The 22,787-nt window shown below is 42.2% G+C and overlaps 1 protein-coding gene across 3 annotated transcripts in view; it reads left to right on the top strand.

The window, feature by feature from the left end:
• PRELID2 (PRELI domain containing 2) overlaps window positions 1-5,661 on the top strand; it is a 64,273-nt gene extending 58,612 nt beyond the window's left edge. For all 3 annotated transcript variants that reach the window (XM_040622277.1, XM_040622280.1, XM_040622281.1), the window contains 2 exons: window positions 1,097-1,166; window positions 5,408-5,661. In XM_040622277.1, the coding sequence (XP_040478211.1) occupies window positions 1,097-1,156 (60 nt within the window). In that variant the 3' untranslated portion in view covers window positions 1,157-1,166; window positions 5,408-5,661. The remainder of the gene's footprint in view (window positions 1-1,096; window positions 1,167-5,407) is intronic.
• Window positions 5,662-22,787: the final 17,126 nt, after the last annotated feature.

The following is a 22,787-nucleotide window of genomic DNA, read 5'->3' on the forward strand; positions in this document are numbered from 1 at the left end:
TCTGCAGAACTTGCTCTTGAATGAGGAAAGAGGGAGTGTCTGCTTTCCTCTTTCCTTTGGGCAGATTTTGACTGGCAAGGTGGGTGCATGGACAGGTCGGGATGTGCATTTGTGGAATGAGCATGTGAGAAGGGTCAGGGGAACCTCTGAAGCCAGAACAGAATGGCTTTGTTCTTTCCTTGCATTATTACTCAACAGATGTAGGATTTTGGGAAAATTGCTTAAACCTCTTGGAATTAATGTTAACTAACTCATCTGTAAAATGGGAGTAAGAATAGTACTTGTTCAGGGGTTTTGTGTGTATTAAACTCAGAGATGGAGACTTTTGTGCAGAGGGTGACTGGAGAGGGCCCTCAGGAACAGCCCTTGCTAGAGGGAGTGGGGGAAATAGGGTCAGGCAGGAGGAGACTTTGAACTGTGTGTTGTTGTGGTGAAGGTCTCAGCTGATCCCACGGGGACCTCTAGAAATGGGATGTCCTTCATGGTTGCTGGAGTTGAGGGAAGGGGGCTGGGCCTGTAGACCCCTGTATCCACCAGTCCTTGGATGTGGGCCGCTGCTGGAGAGGGGACATGGCCTCAGCTAAGGCAGCTCCGTGTGGCTGAGGGTGACTGTGCCTCCAGTGCTGGCAGGTGGGGAAGAGGTGCCCGGTGCTGAAGGGGTCTCCGTGGTGCACCCTGCACCCACTACTCAGGACCATGCTCACGAAAACCTGGGCAGCCAGCGTAGCGCATTCGTAAGTGCTCAATAAATACTCGTTATTGCCATTATGTTCCAGCTCTGGCAATGCCACTTAGCAGCTGGGCTACTTTCAAGAAGTGACTTACCTTCTCTTGGCCTGTTTTCTTATGTTTAAAATGGAGATTCTGAACTCTCCTGTGCCCACTTCCCTTGACTAATTCTGAGCCCATGTAGAGAAAAGGTAGGTGAAACTGGTGAGGAAAATATTATGAAAATGTAAGGTATGACTATGGGCTTACTTTTCTGAAATGCATATAGGGCCGTGATTTGGATTCCTTGAAGGGAAAGGGTCGTGACGGATATAAAAGTGCTTGTGCGCGAACTGTGCGTTCTCATGAGTCTTTCTTCTCTCTCTAGGGAATTAGAATAATGGAGATGCTGCTGAAGGAACAGTGTGGTGCCCCCTTAGCCGAATAGAGAATCGTCAGTGAGTATCAAAAGCAAAATCAGAATTATTTCCTCCAGCCATGTTTTCCTGCTTGCAAGCCCTGTTTTAGGCATCAGCCTCCCTGGGCTACTCGGGCCGTACATTCTCCGGTTAGGGGCAGAGAAGCCTGTCTCACAGGTGGTCCGTTATCTCTTCAGTACCTTCATTGACTTCGTTCTTTGATTTTCAGAGCAGTTTGGTACCACGTGCTGGGTTACAACTGCATTCAAATGGTTTAAACCGCTCAGCACAATCCAGCATGATTGCGACCCTCAAGGTGCCATAGATTTGTAGACCGCGGTTCAGGATTAGCTGAAGCTTAATTTTATTGTTCTGGGAACAGTGAAAGAAGGGGTTTAAAAGCTGTATTTGAAGCAGGAAGAGAAACAGAACAGGGGCATGTTTTGATTGGCCAGGGAAATCAGTGTGTTTTATTGGTCATAAATACTTGTACTAGTTGGGAGTGGCCGCCTGAAACGCTATAGAGAAGGATTCTGACGTCTTGAGAATATTCTTGGGCTCTGGGTAAGGGTGCCATGCCTAACACTGCGTGCTTTGTGCGGAGGATGCTGGAAAGGCACCTGCCACCTCTTGTTGAGGACAAATCCTGTCGGGGTCACAGGTAGCAGGGGGTTTTTAGAATTACTTAGTTTTTTTTTCCCTTAAGTTTCCCTTAAGCATTTTATTGTCCACATGAAGGAGAATGGTCTCCATCGCAGAAGGGACAGAATGAAGTTATTTAAGAGAGAACCAGAGCCTAAAATAAATGAGTACGATGGATTTGCATCTGACCAAATTTATTGAACTTGCATTTTTTTTTTTTTTAAAGATTTTGTTTATTTATTCGACAGAGATAGAGACAGCCAGCGAGAGAGGGAACACAAGCAGGGGGAGTGGGAGAGGAAGAAGCAGGCTCGTAGCGGAGGAGCCTGATGTGGGGCTCGATCCCATAACGCCGGGATCACGCCCTGAGCCGAAGGCAGACGCTTAACCTCTGTGCCACCCAGGCGCCCCTGAACTTGAATTTTTAACTTGAGTAAAGCAAGCATTGTCTTGGGTAATTCATCATTACCTCAGATTTCCTTATGTTGGCTTAAAACTATAGTACGCTTGGTTTCGTAGCAGCAACCTTGGACTCTAATTGTGATGTACAATAAAGTCTGAGAACAATTAACCAAAGGAGAAGCAAAATGAACATTTATGTACAAGTTTTTCATTCGGCATTGAACGCGTGCTAGCCAGGCCTGGAAACAGATTTATTCATGACTGGGGAGGCTAAATAAGATAATTTCATTTAGCACAAGCACGGCACATGGCAGGTGCTCAAAAATGTTGAAGCAGAATCGAAATATGCTGCCTTCCTACACCTACTCTGTTCTTTGAAAACGAATTTTGAGGCATTTTTGTGAGGCTCGCAAGTAGCCCTAGAGCTCACGTCCTGGAGCGTGGATCCCATCTTATCCCAAAGGGTGAGGTCTAAGGTCAGCTCCAAGTTAAATGAGAGAACGTGACGGGACTCCACTTACAAGTATATATTGTTTTTCAAACTTCAGATTAATGATTTGGAGCGTCCTTGACTCTCAGAATCATCTGGGGCATCTGTTAGACATAGCGCGATGGGCCCCACTCTCAGAGTTTCTGAGTCAGTAGGTCTGGGGTGCCGTCCGAGGATTTGTATTTCTAGCGGGCTGCCAGGTGATGGCGATGCTGCTGGCCCAGGGCTCTCGCTTTGAGAACAGTTGCTTTAGATGAGGTCTCGTCTCTGAGTGGAGACAGATGAAATACAAGGGCCCTGAGCAAGCTAATAGCTGGGGTCTTCAAATTGTCGTCACGGATTTTGTTGCCTTTAGATTAATCGGAGGAATGATTTTCTTGTGTGTCTTTTCCTTGATGTTAGCATCCCAGCCACGTGCTGTTTAACTTTTTTTTTTCTTTCTTAAGTGGTGACATGCTCCACCCTGGAGGAAAGACAGCTGAAAAGAACAGAGATGACCCTCACACCAACTTGTGTTTTTGATTTTAAGTGAAACGAGGAAATTCAACAAGCATCACCTATTGCCATAAATTACCCATGTTCTTGTGTTTTTTCTTTATTTTTTTTTTTTAAGATTTTATTTATTTATTTGACAGAGAGAGAGACAGCCAGTGAGAGAGGGAACACAGCAGGGGAAGTGGGAGAGGAAGAAGCAGGCTCCCAGCAGAGGAGCCCAATGCGGGGCTCGATCCCAGGACCCTGGGATCACACCCTGAGCCGAAGGCAGAGGCTTAAGGACTGAGCCACCCAGGCGCCCCTCTGTTTTTTTTTTTTTTACTGTGATTGAAAGTCAAGCCATGAACTCGGGGCTTTACATTGTTTCTAAAACCAACTTACTGTCTTTCAAGTGAAGTGGTTGAGGTTTGGGGACTACCGGGATTTTAGTGTGGGACAGTTGTATTCAGGGCATTTAATGCAACAGGGGTTTTGAAGGATTTACGTAATTCAGGCTCTCTTAATTCATGACCCAGGGGGGCAAATGTGAAGTAAGGGATATATATATATATATATATATACATACACACACACACACACTGTTACCACATAAATCTAACCCAAATTAGAACGTGTTGCCGAGGCTATAAGCATTTTTTCAATATCCATTTTATTGAAGTATTATTTATGTACAAATAAATAGACCAATTTTAAGCATACAGTTTGGTGAGTTTTGACAAATACATAGTTATGTAAGCATGGCAAAAAAGATGATATAGAACATTTTAAGGCTTTGATGTTGCTGGCCGTGTTTTTGCCAGCTTATTGCTCCCTTTTTTTTGTTGACTATTATTACAAAGTTTTGGCAAGCTTGAAATATGCCTGTTTTAATGGAACTTCTTTTCTCAAAATTGGCTCTATGGAAAATGGAAGAATGGTTGTTAAAATGGAAGAATGGTTGTTTTTATGAGCAATAAAATGTCACATTTAAAGGAGGGGGGTCGGTATCAGGTCTAAGGCTGTAGAGGGTCAGTCAGTTACTGCCCTCAGGCCAAATCCAACCTGCTCTCTGCTTTTGTAGATAAAGTTTTATTGGAACACAGCTATGTCGCTGGCTTTGTTTGGACTGCAAGACCCGCCGAGTCAATAGCTGTGACAGAGCTCGCCTCCTGCAAGACTTAAAATATTTCCTGTCTGATCCTTTAAGGAAAAGCTTTCTATCCCCTAGGTTCGAGCATGCCCCATCCTAAGGATCAAGGAGCCTTGTGGTGGTTGTTTAGCCTTTTTTATATAGCATTGGACCGCATGTTACCTGTATTTCAAAGTTAATAGTGTGACAGTTTAGTCTCCCTGTATTAGCGCTAACCTCACCACTCGGATGATTTTATTTTAAGGCCTAAAAAAGCATTGAAATGATCACAACAGTGAAGTTAAACTAGCAGCAACAGTCATCGTTACCATTGCTCGTGAAGTCCCAGTGCACATGCATCATGGAGTAGAAATGTAGGCATTTTGTTTAGCAGATAAAGCAGCCCCGCGATGCGGCGGGAGTCTAGGTCCTGTGTACGGTGGGCTCCATTTGCCAGTCGGGAATTTTGCAGTTCTTAATTTAAAAAAAAAAAAAATTCTGTGGGATTTGGATGATTGTGCACGGGGAGACATTATTTACTATTTTTATATCATACCACATTTCAGATTTGCATGATTTAAATTCACATAGACTGTGACCATCTTGTATGTGGTGCCCAGTCCTCAAGCTACTCCCCAGAACTCTCTGGCCTGTGTATCCACGTGGGCATTTGAAAATTAGAAAGCTTCGAAGGTGATTTTGTCATGAGCCAGAATGGAGGTGCGTAAATCTCACTAACCAATATGCTCATGGTGTTGCTGCTGACATATCCATTTGATAGACTTTTGATTTCCTGTCATTTTTGAATAAAACAAATAGCCCTGACATCTGTTTGTTCTTGCCTCCGGCAGCTTGGTGAGGTTTGATAACATGGCAGAGTTCTTTCACACTGGAATGATTAAGCCCTCAGTTTTAGCTCTGTCTTAACTCCCCTTTGAACCAGCTCCTCTGGGTTGCTGGACTTAATCAGGTGCTAGCTTTGTTCAAAGATCATTAGGAGGCAGAAATGCAGTTTCTTCAAGAATTATCCATAGTGCTAGAATTCAAGTGACTTTTAAGAGTTGCTTCAGAAAAGAGGCAAATAAGTATTGATTGGCGAGACATGTTTATTAGGTAATAAGGCCTGTTTGCTTTCTCTTGCAGGGGAGCTGTGTTATGCTACTTTTGCTCGAGAATCCCTTCTTGGCCGTAACACATCACTGATGCAGTTTTCCAAATACAAGCTTAAGGATACAGTGTCGGCAGCTTAAAGAAGAGGAGACCTCCGTGCCAGGGTGTGAAACTCTATCCTCCCCTGGGAGCCTGACTCAGCTAGTGGCCCTCTTGGACATGAGACCTTCTAGGTGGATTTTTATGACACAGTATCTTTATGATTTACAAATAAAGGAAAAAATCCAGAGAAGGTGACGTCTGCCCTTCTTCAGGATGTCCTGCTGATTGCCTGGTGATGGTGTCAGGGAAGCCAAGGACGGGCTAGAGGCCTGGCAAGTGGCACTTGTGCCCGTATGTTATCAGCATTATTGCTCATAGGTTTCATGAGAAGATTTTGGGACCGATAAAGGAGTTGAACCTGATACTTGATGCATAGGTGGCCTACAACAGAAAGGAACGTACCGGGCCTATGTTGAAGCTATGCCAGATTTAGAGTAATGTTTGATTCTCAGAAATCGGGAGCATTTGATATCTACCCATAAGTACTACCCGAGGGCCATCAGTATAGCTTCTGTAACGTAACATGTCAGCTGTGGGATTTGGTCTTCTGAAAGAACATTGCGTGGAGAGCAGGGAGGCAGGGTGTAACTTTGGCATTGTGAGATGTGGAGCCGATCCCTCTCTGTGTTTCACTGGCAAGTGGGGAGAACTGGGCACAGATGTCTGTCTCGTGATGATTAAACACAGAAGGGCGGGGGGGTGGGTTATTGCAAAAAGCACAGGTGTGGGAATTTGACAGGCCTGTGTTTGAGTGCAGGTGTTGCCACCCACTGCTCAGTGATCGGTCATTTACATAATTTTCAATCTTTCTGAAGCTCCTTATTTTTAATTGTACAACGGGGTTATAGGATGAACTTCGTGAGGTTGTTGGGCTGATTCGAGGTCACATCTACCAAGTGCAGTATGCTACTACCTCTTGCAGAGTAGAAGTCTCGTAAACAGAAGTCATTATTATGTGAAACCATTTTGAAAATGTACTTTTCAGATGTATTGTAAGGTAGTATTACTGTTTGAAAATTAGGTGACGGTAGTTTGCATTTCCCGTGATCGGAAGCCAAAATATAAACGCACACTACGTAACAGAAAGCTTGAAGAGAGGCAGTAATTTGGAATTTATCTGCTTAAGATAAAAATTGGGCCATTACTGGCAAGACTGGGGGAAATCGTGCTTGTTTTTTAATATTTGAAAATTTTTCCACTTAGTGCAAGTGATGAATTTCAAAGCAATTTCATTTTTTCATACAAGCCTGCCAGCGTGAGCTGCTTCTTATTGTATTTGAGCTGTTTGTGCTGCTTGAGTTTTGTCCCTTAGGATAATTCTCATTTTTTTCATTCTTCAGGTGTGTTGGAGGGAAAAAGAATGGTAGAAACCAGAGCACACTTTGACTTCCTTTTCCAGGTTGTAAATGGCATTTGGTAGGCTTTTGGGATAATAGCCCATTTCAGGAAATAAAAGGTGATGTCAATTATCCCAAAGGTGAGAGGTTAGAAATCCGTATTTGGAGGTTGACATTGGAATGAACTTAATGCTTCATACTCAGCAACGTGCATCCTCTGACGGCAGTTCTCAGCCTTGGGTGTTCATTAGAACCGCCTGGGGAGCTCTAGGTACCACCCCCTGCTGCCCGGATTTTGGCCAGAGCAATATAGCAGAATCTCCGGGGGTGGAACCCAGCGTCCGTATTTTTTAAAGCTCCCTGGGTGGTTCCAGTAGGCAGCTAGGGATGAGAACCCTGTAGTGAATTCTAGGTGATTTTCAGACATTACCTGATTTCTTTCTCAACACTTCTAAAGTAGGAAAGGATCTTTGTAGCAAGAATTTTTGTTAGAACTAGAAAGAGTGAAGCACCAGAGAGACGGAATTTTTGCCCTAATTGCCTGGAGCCGGGGTGGCCAGTGCAAATGGCTTTGGGCACCTGGCAGGTGATCTCATGAGTCACTCGGGCAGGTGGCCACTGGGACACTGTGGGGACGCACACCTGTGTAAAGGTGGGCAGCTGCTGCCCGGCTCCCCCACACTGTAACCGTGTAGCTGGCTTTTCAAGTGATTCCAATTTCCAGTTTGGTAGGAAAAGACAGATTATTTGAAAGAGAAGAATTCTCCCAGTTTTTACAGGTTGGCGATAATTCACAATTGTTTAAAACATTGTGCCGGCCATACAAAACGTGTTTGCCAGTAGTTTTCAGCCTCTGCCTCAAAAGTGTTAAGACCTGGCTTAAACACCCCAGCCAATTTTTAATAGATTTCCCCATTCTGGATGTCAGCTGCATTCTGCCTCTTCTGCAGGACAGCTTTGAGATGTATTTTCTTCCCATTCCCAGAAAACTTCTGGTCACTCAGTATTTCTTTTTTAATACTCTGCAGGCATCCATTGCTTTGAGCTTCACATATATGGCTTAAAAATCTTATGCTCTTTTTAAAATTAATTAGAGCTTGTTAGAGTTTATTTTTATTTTATGTCAGAATCCTTTTCCTGTGAGAAATGTCAAAACCAGGAGTTCCACCCTACTGGGCATCTTAGGAATAAGTGTGGGAAGGGGTTAATTCACAGACCGGCCAGTTGCCTCCTGACTGGGCGGCCTAGCCTACACTTCATTTAGGAAAAAAAAAAAAAAAAAAAGCCCAGCCTGGAGCCAAACGAGGGCTTGAACTCACAACCCTGGGATCAGGACCTGAGCTGAGATCAAGAGTCAGACCCTTAACCGACTGAGCCACCCCGGTGCCCTTGAGCCTACACTTCAAGATGATGATTTTGTAGAGTGATGGCCACACTTCTACTTGTCCCAGAAATCCTCGGGGAAGAGTGCTAAACTGTAGGCTCCCAGACCCTCCCAGACCCTCCCTCAGAGATTAGGATTCATGAAACTGCATTTGGGACCGGGGGATCTACATTTTAAAGCGAATTCACCAGGAGATTCAGTTGTGCTGTTCCACAGACCATATTTTGAGAAAAGCTGATTTAGGGGCCGTGTTCTTGCCCTCATAGCATGTAAAAAGGTTTTGCGGTCATTTGGGCCCACCGATCAATAGACTTGACCGCTCAGGACGCAATATAAAGTTCTTAATGCAGAGGTAAGCTGACTGAGGCTGTCCCTTCATGATTGAGGTGCTTTTACCATGAAGGTGCTTTTATGGCTTCAATCATATGTGGATAAAAAAGGCGCTGTATTCTTTTTATATAAATTGCTTTGTGTATTTTATAAGCAGTATATATGTGGTAATAATATCCCATTTGTCAGACATTGTAGGGTTCGTGGTATAGACAAGTCAAGGTGGTTCTTTTAAGTCACACATCTTTTTTCCTTTATTTGAACCATTTACATTGTAACTCTTAGTATACATTTCCCTGCTTTTGTGTACAATCTCGTAGAAATAATGAAAAAATGTTAAGGTCATCCTTTATGTTTTTCATTGTTTCAGGCCCTCTTTGGGTTTGTTAAAGCCCCTCCACCAAATGGCTCTGCTCTTTGAGCTCTGCAGTGGTTACTGTCGCCTGCCCCTGGGAAGCTTCCTCTCGTTCTGTCTGGGGTTGGGAACTCATGTCACTGCATGCTGTACGTCTCAAGTAACAGTAAACAGGATTCGAAGGGCTTTTCTGAGAACAGTAAAACGAACGAACGTTGCTGCATTGACCTGGTGACAATATTGTACTCTTTTCCTGTACCTTCCTGATTTCTCAGCTACACTTGTCAAATCTTTGACCTCAAGGTAAGTGAGATGTTGCTGAAAGTGATGTCTTTTGACCTAGAAGCCATTGTCTCCTGCAGCCGTGTTTGTGTTTTTGTATGTGGAGTTGTATGGTGTGAAACGTTAAGTACATTAAATTCAAACGAACATCTCTCGGCCACATTTTTGTGTAATCATAGTATTTTTGATTCAGTATTATTGTGATTTGGAGCTATAAATTAGTTGTATGGCTATGAGATTCGATCCTGTAGACATTCTGAAATAAAGGTGTTATGACTAGTTCTTATGCATGATCTTTAGTTTCTTGGGGTATCACGTCACCCAGCAGAGCTTGTGTCCATGGTTGGTAGTGATGACCCCAGTCCTTTACAGCAGCCCCAGTTGCGAGTGTTACACCAGCCAGATGATGTTAGCTCCCCGTGTCCCCCAAGGTGAGCTGTTGCACTTCTCCCGGAAACAAGCAGAGGCTCCTTTGAGTGATCTGAGTGGGCCGTGTGCAAATGGAGCAAAAGTCCAGGGTGGGCCAGGAGAGAAGGAATGAAGCACAGTGCAGACACAGCAGCGTGAAATCATGTGACCCCCTAGAGCGTGGGAGACACAGCCCCTGCTTTCTTTTTTTTTTTTTTTTTTTTTAAGATTTTATTTATTTATTTGACAGAGATAGAGACAGCCAGCGAGAGAGGGAACACAAGCAGGGGGAGTGGGAAAGGAAGAAGCAGGCTCATAGCGGAGGAGCCTGATGTGGGGCTCGATCCCACAACGCCAGGATCACGCCCTGAGCCGAAGGCAGACGCTTAACCGCTGTGCCACCCAGGCGCCCCCAGCCCCTGCTTTCTGTACTTTGTTTCTGTGAGATTTGCACGCGATCCTTTCACCTGTCTGCCTTTCACTTAGATGAACTTGAGTGGCTTTCTGTGCCTTGCTTCCAGAATGCCCTGTCCAGGCCCTGTCGATGCTTTTCTTTTATTAGAGCCCCGGTGCCCTTAGAGGTAGACACCTTAGTTCAGCCAGCATTTGTGGAGCACCTGTTGTGTTCAAGAAAAGGCAGCCTTTATCTTCTGTTTTGACTTGATCCAGGGGTTTCTAGGAGGCCTGCACTGATGTTCTACGGACAGATGGCAACGGTGGGCACTAGTTGATGGGAAGACCAGATGCACGAACCTCCTGAGTAAATCAGACAGTGGTTGCTTGTTTAAAGGATGCCGAAAAAAATCAGCCCAGGACACACAGTGGAGAGATCAACACGTATAGCTTGGTGGCCCTGAAGCCTCAGCAGCAGATTGCACGGTGTGGATGATCCTGTCTGAATTAGTGAGGGGCACATCATACCTTTTGGAAGACAACCAGTTCTCTGTAGGATCAGCCTTATGTATAAAAAGGGGGAGCTGCCCCGCAGGAGACCGCCTCCTCATCCGAGCCACGTAGGAACTTCGCATAATGCTTGTACAGGATATTCAGGCAGAAACATCCTTACTTTCAGACTGTTCTGTTCATCACAGCCCAGTCCAAGGGCATTCCTTGGCTGCAGGGTAGTATTTCCCTGACGTCTGGGTGGGGCATGCTAACTAGTGTGGATTAATTCTGCAAGCCCCAGAGAACCTTCACACAAGCATTGGAGAGGTTGGCACATAGAGAAGGAATCCTAACAATGACAAGCCCAGTGTGATGGGGGCTCAGAATAGAAATTATATTAACTTGTTGCAACAATTTCTAGAAATATAAAATGCAATATTTAAAAATTTAAATGCAGTATTTCTTGCATACCTTGATGGCCAGTCAGAACCCCCTGGGTAGATTTAAAACCTACTGATGCTTGTGTCCCCGCCCCAGAGATTCTAGGTCGCAGCCCTGGCATCAGGAGCGTGTAACGCTCCCCGGCTGATCCAGAAGCCACGGGTGGAAATTCCTACCACCTTCAGAGATAATGTCTGCTCTTCCATAAGTGGGAACCCTTACGTAGCTAGCTGGAGGAGGGAGTTGGCAATAGGAGACCTCTCCCTTTGGGTCAATTTTGCCTCTAGGCCTTCGGAAAAATGTGATTTACTGTCCAAGAAAAAAGTGCTCCCGTGTCTCTTCAATGCTAGTAGAAGAAAAGCGATCCTAAAAATACTCCACCGTGTGCAGTTGGCTTTGTTATGATCAGAAGTTTGGGTTGCATTTGTTGGAAGAGAATCCAGTGCAGAAGAAGGATGCCGTAGTAACTCAAGACCCTTGCTTGTCTCGAAGGGTTAACCTGGGAACCTGCACGGCTGGACCCTAAGACGCAGCTCTCCAAGCTGGGGCCAGGCCTGCCGTGCAGGAGGCGCCAGGCAGAAAATAGCAGCCCCCATCCTGGTAAATTAAACTCCATGGAGCTATTCGCCAGCGTGCTCAAAGAAGGTTACAGCCATTTCGTGCCTGCCATCTGTTACGCTGCTGATGGAATCATTCCTTCTTTGTGTTGGTGCCAGGCTGGACTTTTAGATCCGACGACAAAGGAGAAAATGTGAACTGTTCACTTGCATGTTTTGTTTTCTTACTGTGAGTTTAGATGTCCCCCTAAATTCAGAAGTCCATCAATTGCACCAACTTGGAAATTACCGCATTGTCGATTTTCTTTAGAGGTTTGGGGGAAATTACTTTCTGGACTGAAGCTCCTCTGTTATTTGTGTTTAGGGATGTAGTCATTAATCTCGTCAAAACCAAAGTCATTCTTGTCACTCTGTCAAAAAAAAAAAAAAAAAGTTGCCCTGGTCTCCAGGATAGGAAGCTTACCTAAAGCACCCAGAAGGGATTTAATGAATGCATTACCCCAGAGTCTGGTCTTTGTTGCTGCAAACGGGCTATGGGACAAGGAGAGGGGGAGAAAGAAAGGGGAAAAAACCTATCAAGGTTGTACCTGTCACTGAGTAGGTTAGGGTGACCATGAGGAGATCTTGGTTGTCTGGTACTTTCTTGCACAAATGACATTTCAGAGAATTGGAGGACATACCATGGAGGTCTGGAGCCTCAGTTCATGTCTTCCTTTCTCCGTGCATATTCACAGACACAGAAGAAAAAAAAAGTTGAATGCAGCTTTCTCCTGGTGTCTTCATGATTGGATCTAAAGACTTTGGAAAACTTGGAGTCACGTTTGAGGAACTTCATGACTACAGTTTTTAATTACAGTTTTAAATTGGATTAAACGAAGCATCAGATTACAATTGGAACTATTCCAGTATGGAAAGTAGTCTTTTTGTATGTGCGAAGTCAGAAGCTTCCTTTATAACTTGTTTCCTTAGGTGTTAATTGTTCTGTCAAGTGCTATGAGAACTATTTCTCCTGGAAAAAATAAGTGCTAACAATGTTTTGGGGCCTTAATAAGGCAAGGATTTTGCAGAGAAGAATTGGGGAGGAGTAGAGTGTCAGCCAGGCTTTCATTTCCCCCCGTTCTGCCTTGGAAACCTCTTCCTGGGGAGTGTCACCTGTAATTTTCAAAACGGGGTTTTTGTACCCTTGGGAATATACAGTCATCTCTGTGAGGGATGTCTGAAGTCCTCTACCATGAAGGTAGATGGGCAGGTGCTCTTCTTAAAGCATTCCTTTTTCTCAAAGATTAGTAGGAAACATTGTTTTTATATTAAACATCTAACTTCGTAGAATGTAAAATTGGAATGGAGCCTTAACTTAGAAAAAAAGCAGAAGCCTTAAAGTCCTTTTGCTTGGAGCACTGCTTCACGTGCTGCCTAGAACATGGCAGGTGCGGCACGAGGTTCAGTCTATTGGAAATACCGAAGAGCAGTCATTACACATTCTTCGGCCTGCCGCCAGCACTTGGCAGTTAGCACATCCCAGATGCCCAGGGCTCTCTTCTGCTAGCGGGAGTCAGGTTCCTCTTTGGAAAAGTTTGGGAAGCCCCGCTGTAGGCCACCCCAGTCCCCGGAACTCCCAGACTTCCCGTGTCCCCCAGAGGCGGCCTTGCATCCCAGCAGCACGGCCCTCGCCTGCCAGTATCTTGTGACACAGAATGGGGCAAATATCCTCTAAACCCGGGCGAGCCTTGCCATCGGGGGCGTCACGGATTATTTTGAGGGCCGAGTGAACGTACAACTCTTCGTTGTCGAGAAGGAGGTATGTAAGTACGAAGAGTATTTCTTAAATATTAAAGCTTAAGTTATTTTTCTGTCGTCTGTGGGAAGGTAGTCGTGTTTCCTCTTTTGTGAAAACACTAGTCGGGCAAATTTTATTTGTCAGTATAATGTGTTTGACATACGGTTTTGTCCCTAAATGGAGGCAGTTGAGATACACCTATGTACCGCAGCTTTTCTAAGCGCTCGGTCTACGGTGCTCGTTAAAAGCCACGGGAAGGGGTATAATTAGTCTTGATGGGGTAAAATAACAAACACAAGGAAAAAATTAATGAAGCAGTGTTTTGATTCTTGATTCTTGTAATTATAGTGGTGGGGCTGGTTCTCCTATAGCAAAGCTTTTTACCATTTCCAATAATAAACCTCTTTTCTGGTTGTATTCTCTCAGATACGTTTTAACTGTCATCTAGATGGAAATTGTACGGCAGTTGCCAGCAGGAATAACCTTTACATTTATTTACAAAACACATATTTCTATTGAGAATGCCAACTATGGTAGTGTCCCAAGTTCTTTGTTGAAAGAACACGTCCTCGTCAGATCTGAATTTTCCTTTCCAAAAGTGAAATTTGACTATGTATTGGGTGATAGATGAAGACTAAAATACAAGAAATCTGAGCATTGATTTGTTCAAATGTATCACAGAAACCTAAGTTGGAGTTCTGGTTATGTGGTATCCTTTGTTTTGTTCATATGGGAGGGAGTAATAATAGGGCCTCTATTGTAGGGTTGTTGAAAGGATTACATGAGCTCAAGACATGTAAAAACTGATGGAACAGTGCCTAGCACATGGTAAACACTCCACAGTCTCTGGAAGAGATTGTGTTGAGTTGGTGTTCTTTAAATGTTTGGTAGAATTCTCCAGTGAAACCATTTAGAGCTTAAGATTTCTGTTCGAGGGAGATTTTTAATTACAAATGTGGTATTTCTTTTGGGTGAGTTGTGGTCATTTGTGTTTTTGAGGAATTGATCCATTTTATCTAAATTGTCCAATTTACATGTGTAGGATTGTTTATAGATTTTCATATTAACCTTTCGATGCCTTCTTGGTCTTTAATAATAGGCTCTGTTTTATTCCGGATACTAGTAATTTGTGTCTTCGCTTTTTTCTTTGTCAGTTGCTAGGTGTTTGTCAGTTTTATTGATCTTTTCAAAGAACGAGCTCTCCTTTTCATTGATTTTCTCTATTGCTTTACTGGTGTGTTTTATAGATTTCTGCTTTTTATTATTTCTGTCTTCTGCTTGATTCGGATCTATTTTTCTGTTCTTTTTCTAGGTCTTCAGGTGGGGGGTTAGATTATTGTTTTGAGACTTTTTCACTTTTCTAATGTATATATTAGTGCTATAAATTGCCCTCCTAGCACTGCTTTAACTGTGTTCCACAACATTGGATATGGTGTATTTTCATTTTTATTCCATTCAATGTGTTTTTAAAATATCCCTTGGGACTTTATCTTTTACCCCTGAATTATTTAGGCATGTGTTGTTTAGTTTCCAATTGTTTGGAGATTTTCCAGCTGTCTTTCTGCTATTCATTTCACTTTCTGCTCTTTGATTCCACTCTGGTTGGAGAACACACCTGTAAAATTTCATTTCTTTAAAAATGTGAGGCTTGTTTTCTGGCCCAAGAGGTGTATTCTACCTTGGTGTATGTTTCAAGGGTGTTTGAAAAAGAATGGATCTTCTGCTGTTGGGTGTAACATTCTACAGATGTTGATTGGATCCTGTTCGTTGATGGTAGTGTCAAAATTTACATATACATATCTTCTGTCTTGTGTTATAAATTGTTAAGATGTTGAGGTCTCCATCTACAATTGTAGATTTGTCTACATCTCCTTTTATTTCTGTTGAATTTTGCTTCACATGTTTTGCAGCTGTGTTCAGTACGTACACATTCAGGTTTGAGATATCTTTGGCTTAACCCTTTTATCATTATGTATATAATATCATCCTCCATCCCTGGTATTTTTCACTGCCATGAAGTCTCCTTTAGCTGGAGTGCCTTTAGTAGGAATTCATATATTTCTTTTTATTAGTATTTGTAAGATATAGCTTTTCAATTATTTTTCTTTTAATTTGCCTGTATGGTTACATTTGAAGTGAGTTTCTTGCATACAGTTTGGTCATTGTTTTAAAGCACTATGCCAATCTCTTTTAATCTCTGACTTAGACCATTTACATTTAATAGTAATTATTGATATGTAGGGGCTTAAGTCTTCCATTTTATTTTTTTATCTCTGTTTGTTCTGTTTTTTTTTTTCCTTTGTTCTGTTTTTTTTTCCTTGTTGTCATTTCCCTCTACTGCTTTCAAGATTTTTTTTCTTTTTTGTCTTTAATTTTCTAAAGTTTGGCTGCATTGTGTTTTGATGTGGATTTCTTTGGGTTTAACCTGTTTGGTGTTTGCTCAGTTTCTTCAACCTGTTGATTTATGTCTTTTGCCAAATTTGTAAAGTTTTCAGTCATTTCTTTAAGTACTCTTTTTAGTACTTCCCAGTCTCTTTCTCCTCTCCTCTGGAACTATGATGACATGAGTGTTAGATGTTTTCTTATTGTCACATAGGTCCCTGAACCTCTGTTTATTTTTGTTCCTTCATTTTATTTTTTCTCTGTTGTTCAGATAGGGTAATTTCTATTACCATGTCTTTCAGTTTACAAGTTCTTTTTTTTTTTTTTTTTGGTCTCCTCCATTCTCCTTTTGCCTCATCCATGGAGCTTTTTACTTTGATTATTATATTATAGTTCTAACATTTCTAATTGGTTCTTTCTAGTCTTACTTTGTTTTCATAGACTATTTGTTATTTGTGTCGTATGTGTTTGTAGCTGTTCACTGAAGCACTTTTATGATACTTGAAAATATTTGCTAGATAATTCTAATGTCTCTTTCATTTTGGTGTTGGCATCTAGTGATTATCTTTCGCTTTTGTTTGGAGAACTTTCTGATTTGTAATTTGATGAACGATTTTTGATTGAAATCTGGGTATTTGGGGTATTATGTTATGAGATGCTGGGTCTTGTTTAGACAGTCTGTTTTAGTTGGCTTACTGTGATACCACTCCAGCAGGGGAAAGGGTGAGTACTGCCTTATTAACTGCCACATGGGGTAAAAGTTCCCCGCCCAGTCTCCACAGACATCTGAGGTAGAGGGGAGACCTTCCCTGTTACAGTGTGGTGGGTTTGGGGATTCTGGCTCTCTACTAGTCCCCACTGATATCTTCCTGGCTAGGAGGGGTAAGAGTACTTCACTACTGCTCCCCATCTCATCTCCACTGATACTATGGAATTGATGAATACCTAACTCTCCCCTGGGTCTCCCCTGACACCCCCTCCGCAGAGAGGCGGGGGAGTACCTCCTTCCTGCCAAGTAGAGGTAGAAGTTCAGGCCTCTCACATAGTCTCCACCGAGGGGATGGGAGGGTATTCATTACCACTTGGTGGGGATGAAAGTCCCAGCTCCCTATTCAGTCTTCTCTCACATCACCCTGGCAAGGGAATCGGGAACCTCTGTTAAAGTCCAGTGAGAGTGGAAGTCTGGGTTCCTCACTTGGCCTTTGCTGACGTGGGTTGGGGTAGCAGCCGTAGTATTTTTTATGGCATGGAGTACCGTGACTGTCTTCTAAATGTTTTCTGTCTTGCTGGGTGTGACCCCTTTTCTGCTACTTTGCCTGGAGAGAGCAGAGTGTTGTTGTTGCTGTTGTATTTTTCTCAAAAAAGGCATTTCTAGGTTGCTGGCTTCTCCAGCACTCAGTCTCACATACGTGAAGCAAAACAAAACCCCAGTAAACTCATTGCAGTGTTGTTCGTTGGATCTCATGTTCCCTAGATGGGCTACCTTCCTTGCTCCACTTTTCTTAGTCATCTTACGTCATTTCAAATATAATGTCTAGGAGTTTTAGTTGTACCACCACTGACTGTTTAAAGTCCAGAGTCTTTGGGCTTCTTTCTCCACTTAAGTCCATCTTTCTTTTAAGTCTTCACCGAGGTGTCACTTACAGGAACCTCTCCTCGCTCTGCACACTAGGCTGGGTGGCCCATTACGCTCCTCCGCAGCTCTTTGCGTTTCTCCTTGCAATAACATTGTTCACTGTCTTGCTCCTCCGTATGACTGTAAGCTTCTTGAGGGCAGGAGTTGGTCCCACCTTGAACAAATGAGTGACATTGTCATTTGCAGAATGAGGCAGCTGGAATAGATGAGTTTAAAGACCCTCAATCTCTACCTTTTTTCCTTCTTTCTCCCTCATTCATTCTCTTTTCTCTCCACCTCCCAAATAATTTCCAAAATAGAATCATGCTGAAATTTTCTCTTTCTGTGCCCTGTCAACATCGGGTTTCATCATGAAAAGCAAAATAAATTCTGGTTATCTGTTAGATAAATAATGACAATTTAACTACAGTTTTATTTTGTACTGATTTGAATATCAGGAAAGTTCATTTATCCTGTCAGTAAATATTGAGTATCTACTATGTGCCACCCTCTGTGGGAGGCTGTAGATATAGAACAGTTCACCAAACAAAGCCCAAGTTCTCATGGAGTTTGTTGTCGAAGGTTTTTTGTTTTTTGTTTTTTTTAGAATTATTGATCATTTACATATATTTTGTGAATTGCCTCTTTGCATCAGTTGCTCGCCCCCCTGGCACCCTCTCCTTTCTAGTGCTTATTTAACAATTATTTTGCTCAGGAGTATGAGAGAGAAAAAGTTAAGATAATCCTTTTCACAATTCACTTAGCATCTATTCTGACTCATCAGTTCATACATTCAAACAAAAACACTTTCCTCGAAAAAGAAATCTGAGCAGCCCAGTCATCATTATATTGTTTATACTCGAAAGAACTTGAGTAAAACCTAAAAAACAAAGGCCGAAGTGCTTGTGATTTTGGCATTTTAATTTTATAATGCATGTGTGTCCTGACTGTATAGCAACAGTAAATCCCACACATTGCAAAAGGGAATTGAACAGGTGGATTTAATGAAACCATTTTAACAAGAACCAGTTGCAGTGTTAGGCTGTGATTTCAAAGGAACCTGTCTGGACTTTAATTTGTCATCTTGTTTTATTTTAAAATGATACTTAATTTGCATTTCCCAGACATCAGAGGCCATGATGAGAGGTCCTGGGTGACAAGCCTGTAACATCAGCAAGGTTTTAAACAAAACCCAGCATTTTTCTGATGAACTAAAATTCTGTTCACTTTAGAGGGAGCCCTTAGTAGACTGCTTTCATCTCATGACATAGTTGGTTATGCTGATCTTTGTCTCTCTTATCTGTAGGGGACCTTTTGGTTTCTTTACTAAGCACTTCCATATCCATTATCTTACTTAGTTTTTGAAGCAACCCTGTGAAGACGGTAGGAGACAATTTACAGATGAGGAACCAAAGGCTACAACTGTGGGTTAAGGGACACAGGGAGTAAGTGGCTGAACTGCAGTCCTTGTGTGGCCACATATTTATCAAACCTCAAATGAAATTTCATAGTAATGCTGTGTAATGCTAGATACATTGAAGAAAATGTCTATATAGCTCTCAGTTTATATTTCCTGATTACAAACTATATTACTTACACCATGTCAAGGTCTTGTCATGTGATCTCATTTGCACTGATTCTTTCTTCCTCCCTCCCTCCCTTCCTTTCTTGAGAGAGTTGGGGGAGGGGCCCAGGGAGAGGGAGAGGGAATCTGAGGGCAGCTGCATGCTGAGTGCATAGCCCGCCACCGGCCTTGATCCCACGACCCTGAGATCATGACCTGAACGAAAAATGAGAGTCCAGCGCTTAACTGACTGAGCCACCCAGGCGCCCCTCACTTGATGTGAGTGTTTGTAAAACATGTTTTGTGAAAAGTCCTTTATACACCTCCTTTCAAATTATCGTGTTTAGTTATTCCGTTTCTTGCTGTGATCTTGACTGCTATGGTAATAGAGCTAGAAATGGTTAGACTAATTGCAATTTTTTTTCATCTATAAATTGAGGTGTTGGAGTTAGCATGTGGGAATTCTAAAAACTCAGGTTTGGAAGGGGCCTTAAGAGCCTATGCTTTTGAATCAGATGGGTCACAGAGCAAGTGTTGGCTAGTAAGTCTGCCATTTACTAGCTATGAGGTCTGAGGCAAGTCATTTAAAGTCTGAATTTAAGCTTCCTCATTGGTGAAAAAAAATTGAAATTAGTGTATATTTATAGAATTGTTGTAAAGTGATTAGCACAGGGCCTGACATATAATGACCACTTCAAAAAGAGCCAGTAAAATAGTCTGTCTGAGGATTAAGAGCGTTGGCTGGATTGCTGAATGTTCACCATTTTCCCAAGAACGTGCTAATTGATGCCCACATGATCTTGAATAATCATTGCTGGTTTATCTCATTCATGTTTGTACACTTCTGGTCTCACTCATGGAATTACGTTTTGCAAGGGTTGTTTGCATCATAAATCAGTTTATGCTCATTTATAATCATTTAATTAACTGTTATGTAAACTGTGTATTGGTCTCCTATTGCTGCTTTAATAAATAAGGACAAACCTAGTGGCTTAAAACAATACAAATTTATTATCTTACTGGGGTTTAGTCTGAAATGGGTTTCGCTGAACTAGAGGCAAGATGCTGCGTTTCTTTTTTTTTTTTTTTTTAAAGATTTTATTTATTTATTCGACAGAGATAGAGACAGCCAGCGAGAGAGGGAACACAAGCAGGGGGAGTGGGAGAGGAAGAGCAGGCTCACAGCAGAGGAGCCTGATGTGGGGCTCGATCCCATAATGCCGGGATCGCGCCCTGAGCCGAAGGCAAACGCTTAACCGCTGTGCCACCCAGGCGCCCCAAGATGCTGCGTTTCTTCCCGAGGCTCTAGGTGGGAATCTGTTCCCTTTCTTTTCTAGCTTCTAGATGCCACCTACATTCCTTGACTTGTGGTTGGCTCCTTTCTCCATCTTCAGCCAGTAGCGAAGTATTTTCAATTTCTGTCTGGCTTTCCATCTCTCTCTTTCACAAGGACCTTTATGCTTACATTGGGCTCACCAAATAATCCAGCATGATCTCCCCATTTCAAGATTACTAATTTAATCACATTTCCAAAGTCCCTTTTGTCCTGCAAAGTAAGATGTTCATAGAGTCTGAGGATTAGAGCATGGACACCTGTGGATGGCATTTGTTTTGCCCCCCACATCTGTTGATATTTGAGAGAAGAGGGAGAGGATATTTTTATGGAATCCAGTTTCTTGCTTTGCAAAGTTACAGTGAAAATAATTGTTTTTGAATTACATGTGGGTTAGATAGCTGTAACATTTTGGCAAAATTGGGAAAGTCTATGAGGATTCCACACTTAGACTGCTTCAGAAGTGTCTTTATGGGGGCACCTGGGTGGCTCATGGGGCGCCTGGGTGGCTCAGTCGTTAAGCATCTGCCTTCGGCTCGGCGTGATCCCAGGTTCTGGGATCGAGCCCCACATCAGGCTCCTCTGCTGGGAGCCTGCTTCTTCCTCTCCCACTCCCCCTGCTTGTGTTCCCTCTCTCACTGGCTGTCTCTCTCTCTGTCAAATAAATAAATACAATCTTTAAAAAAAAAAAAAAAGAAGTGTCTTTATGTTCTTGCTCCACTTAGAGAACTCACTGGAAACCAGAAAAAGCTTTATGGTTTTGATTTATGGAAGAAATACAATGTAGAAATCTAGTCAGTGCACTCATTCACAAAGGAAAGTCCCTGGCTCCACACCAGAAGACTGGAAAAGGCAAATACATGTATTTTCATTTATTATAAATTGAAATAAAATATTGTAAATGTATGAGTACTATTTTTTTTAATGTCTTCTCACTTTTGGATAAAATTTCTCACTTTCTTGGTTAACTAGCCAACTGTCAATCCCAACTGTGTCAGATAAAAATTGTCTATTATATTATTTAACCAACCCACGTTCTATTTCCATCCCTGATGTTCTGAGGTTTTTCACCCCTGGCTCAGAGATTCCTGACATTTTGGTGGGATCTTGCACCTCTTTGAGAATTTGATGAAACCTAAGTCTGAAAAATACCCATACAGACAATTTTTACTTTCTTTTTTGTATCTTGGGCACAAAGAGTTGAGTTATTATACTCTTCAGTTCTTCGTCCATTATCATTTTTAGTATGTGCAGATCCATGCTCTTATTTTTATTTTATTTATTTCATTTTATTTTATTTTCACCTTCACCTCTCATCCCCATCCCTGTAGATACCCACCCTAATTTCTTTAATACTCAATCTTGAGTAGCTATGTATTATTGGACGAGAAATAGTATTGTTTTGCATTCTAGATATTTCATATACATTTTTAGGTCAATTTGTATGTCTTTTGAAGGCTATTCTTGGACACTAGGAGGTCTGTGGGTCAAGAACGTTCTCTTTAGGGGTGCCTGGGTGGCTCATTCGTTAAGCATCTGCCTTCGGCTCAGGGCGTGATCCCAGGGCTCTGGGATCGAGCCCTGCATCAGGCTCCCTGCTCAGCAGGAAGCCTGCTTCTCCCTCTCACACCCCCCATCCCCCGCTTGTGTTCCCTCTCTCGCTGCCTCTCTGTCAAATAAATAAATAAATAAAATCTTTAAAATAAATAAATAAGATAAAAAAATTAAAAACGATTTTGAACATCAAACTTGCAGAAAAGCTGCAAAACTAATACATAAGAATCCCAATGTATTATTTATTCAGGCTCACTAATTTTAATATTTTATTCCATTTACTTACCATTCTCTCTCCCCCCCTCCACACACATACGCCCATAATTTATATTTTTTAAAGAACCATTTGCGAATAAATTGCAAACATTGTATTTCTTTGCTCCTAGTTATTTCAGTGTGCGTTTCCTAAGAACAGGAACAAGCTATAACCAGAGTATGAGCATGGATTCAGGGAATTTAACATTGATTCAGCATTATTATCTTATCCACTATGCAAATTCAAATTTTGCCAATTGTCTTGGTATTGCGTTTTATAGTTATTTTCTCCGTCCAATCCAGGATTCTACCTGTCACGTCTCTTATTTCGTTTCTTTCTTTCTGTCTCTCAGAATTCTTTATTTTTCATACCCTTACCATTTTATTCTGTACATTGTTCCAAAGTGTGTGTTTGTGTGATGTTTTTTCATGATTATGATTTTTTTTTGCAGAAGTACTTCAAAGTCTCTATTGTGCTCTCAGGGCATCATGTCAGGAGGCACATGATATCAGTTTATAACATTACCGACAGTGTTAACTTCAGTCACTTAATTAAGCTGACTCTGCCAATGACCATTTTTTTCCCTTTGTAACTAGCTACTTTTACATCAACACTTTGTGTCTATGGGAAAATAAGGGAATATGAATATACCTGCATTTTGCATTTGTCACATCAATATGTGCTGAACTCATTTTATATTAGCTCATAGAGATCTTTTTTTATTCTTTTTTTTTTTTTTTAAGATTTTATTTATTTATTCGACAGAGAGAGAGACAGCCAGCGAGAGAGGGAACACAAGCAGGGGGAGTGGGAGAGGAAGAAGCAGGCTCCCAGCGGAGGAGCCTGATGTG

This window comes from Ursus maritimus, unplaced genomic scaffold (genome assembly GCF_017311325.1).
Source record: "Ursus maritimus isolate PB19 unplaced genomic scaffold, ASM1731132v1 scaffold_5, whole genome shotgun sequence".
NCBI lineage: Eukaryota > Metazoa > Chordata > Mammalia > Carnivora > Ursidae > Ursus > Ursus maritimus.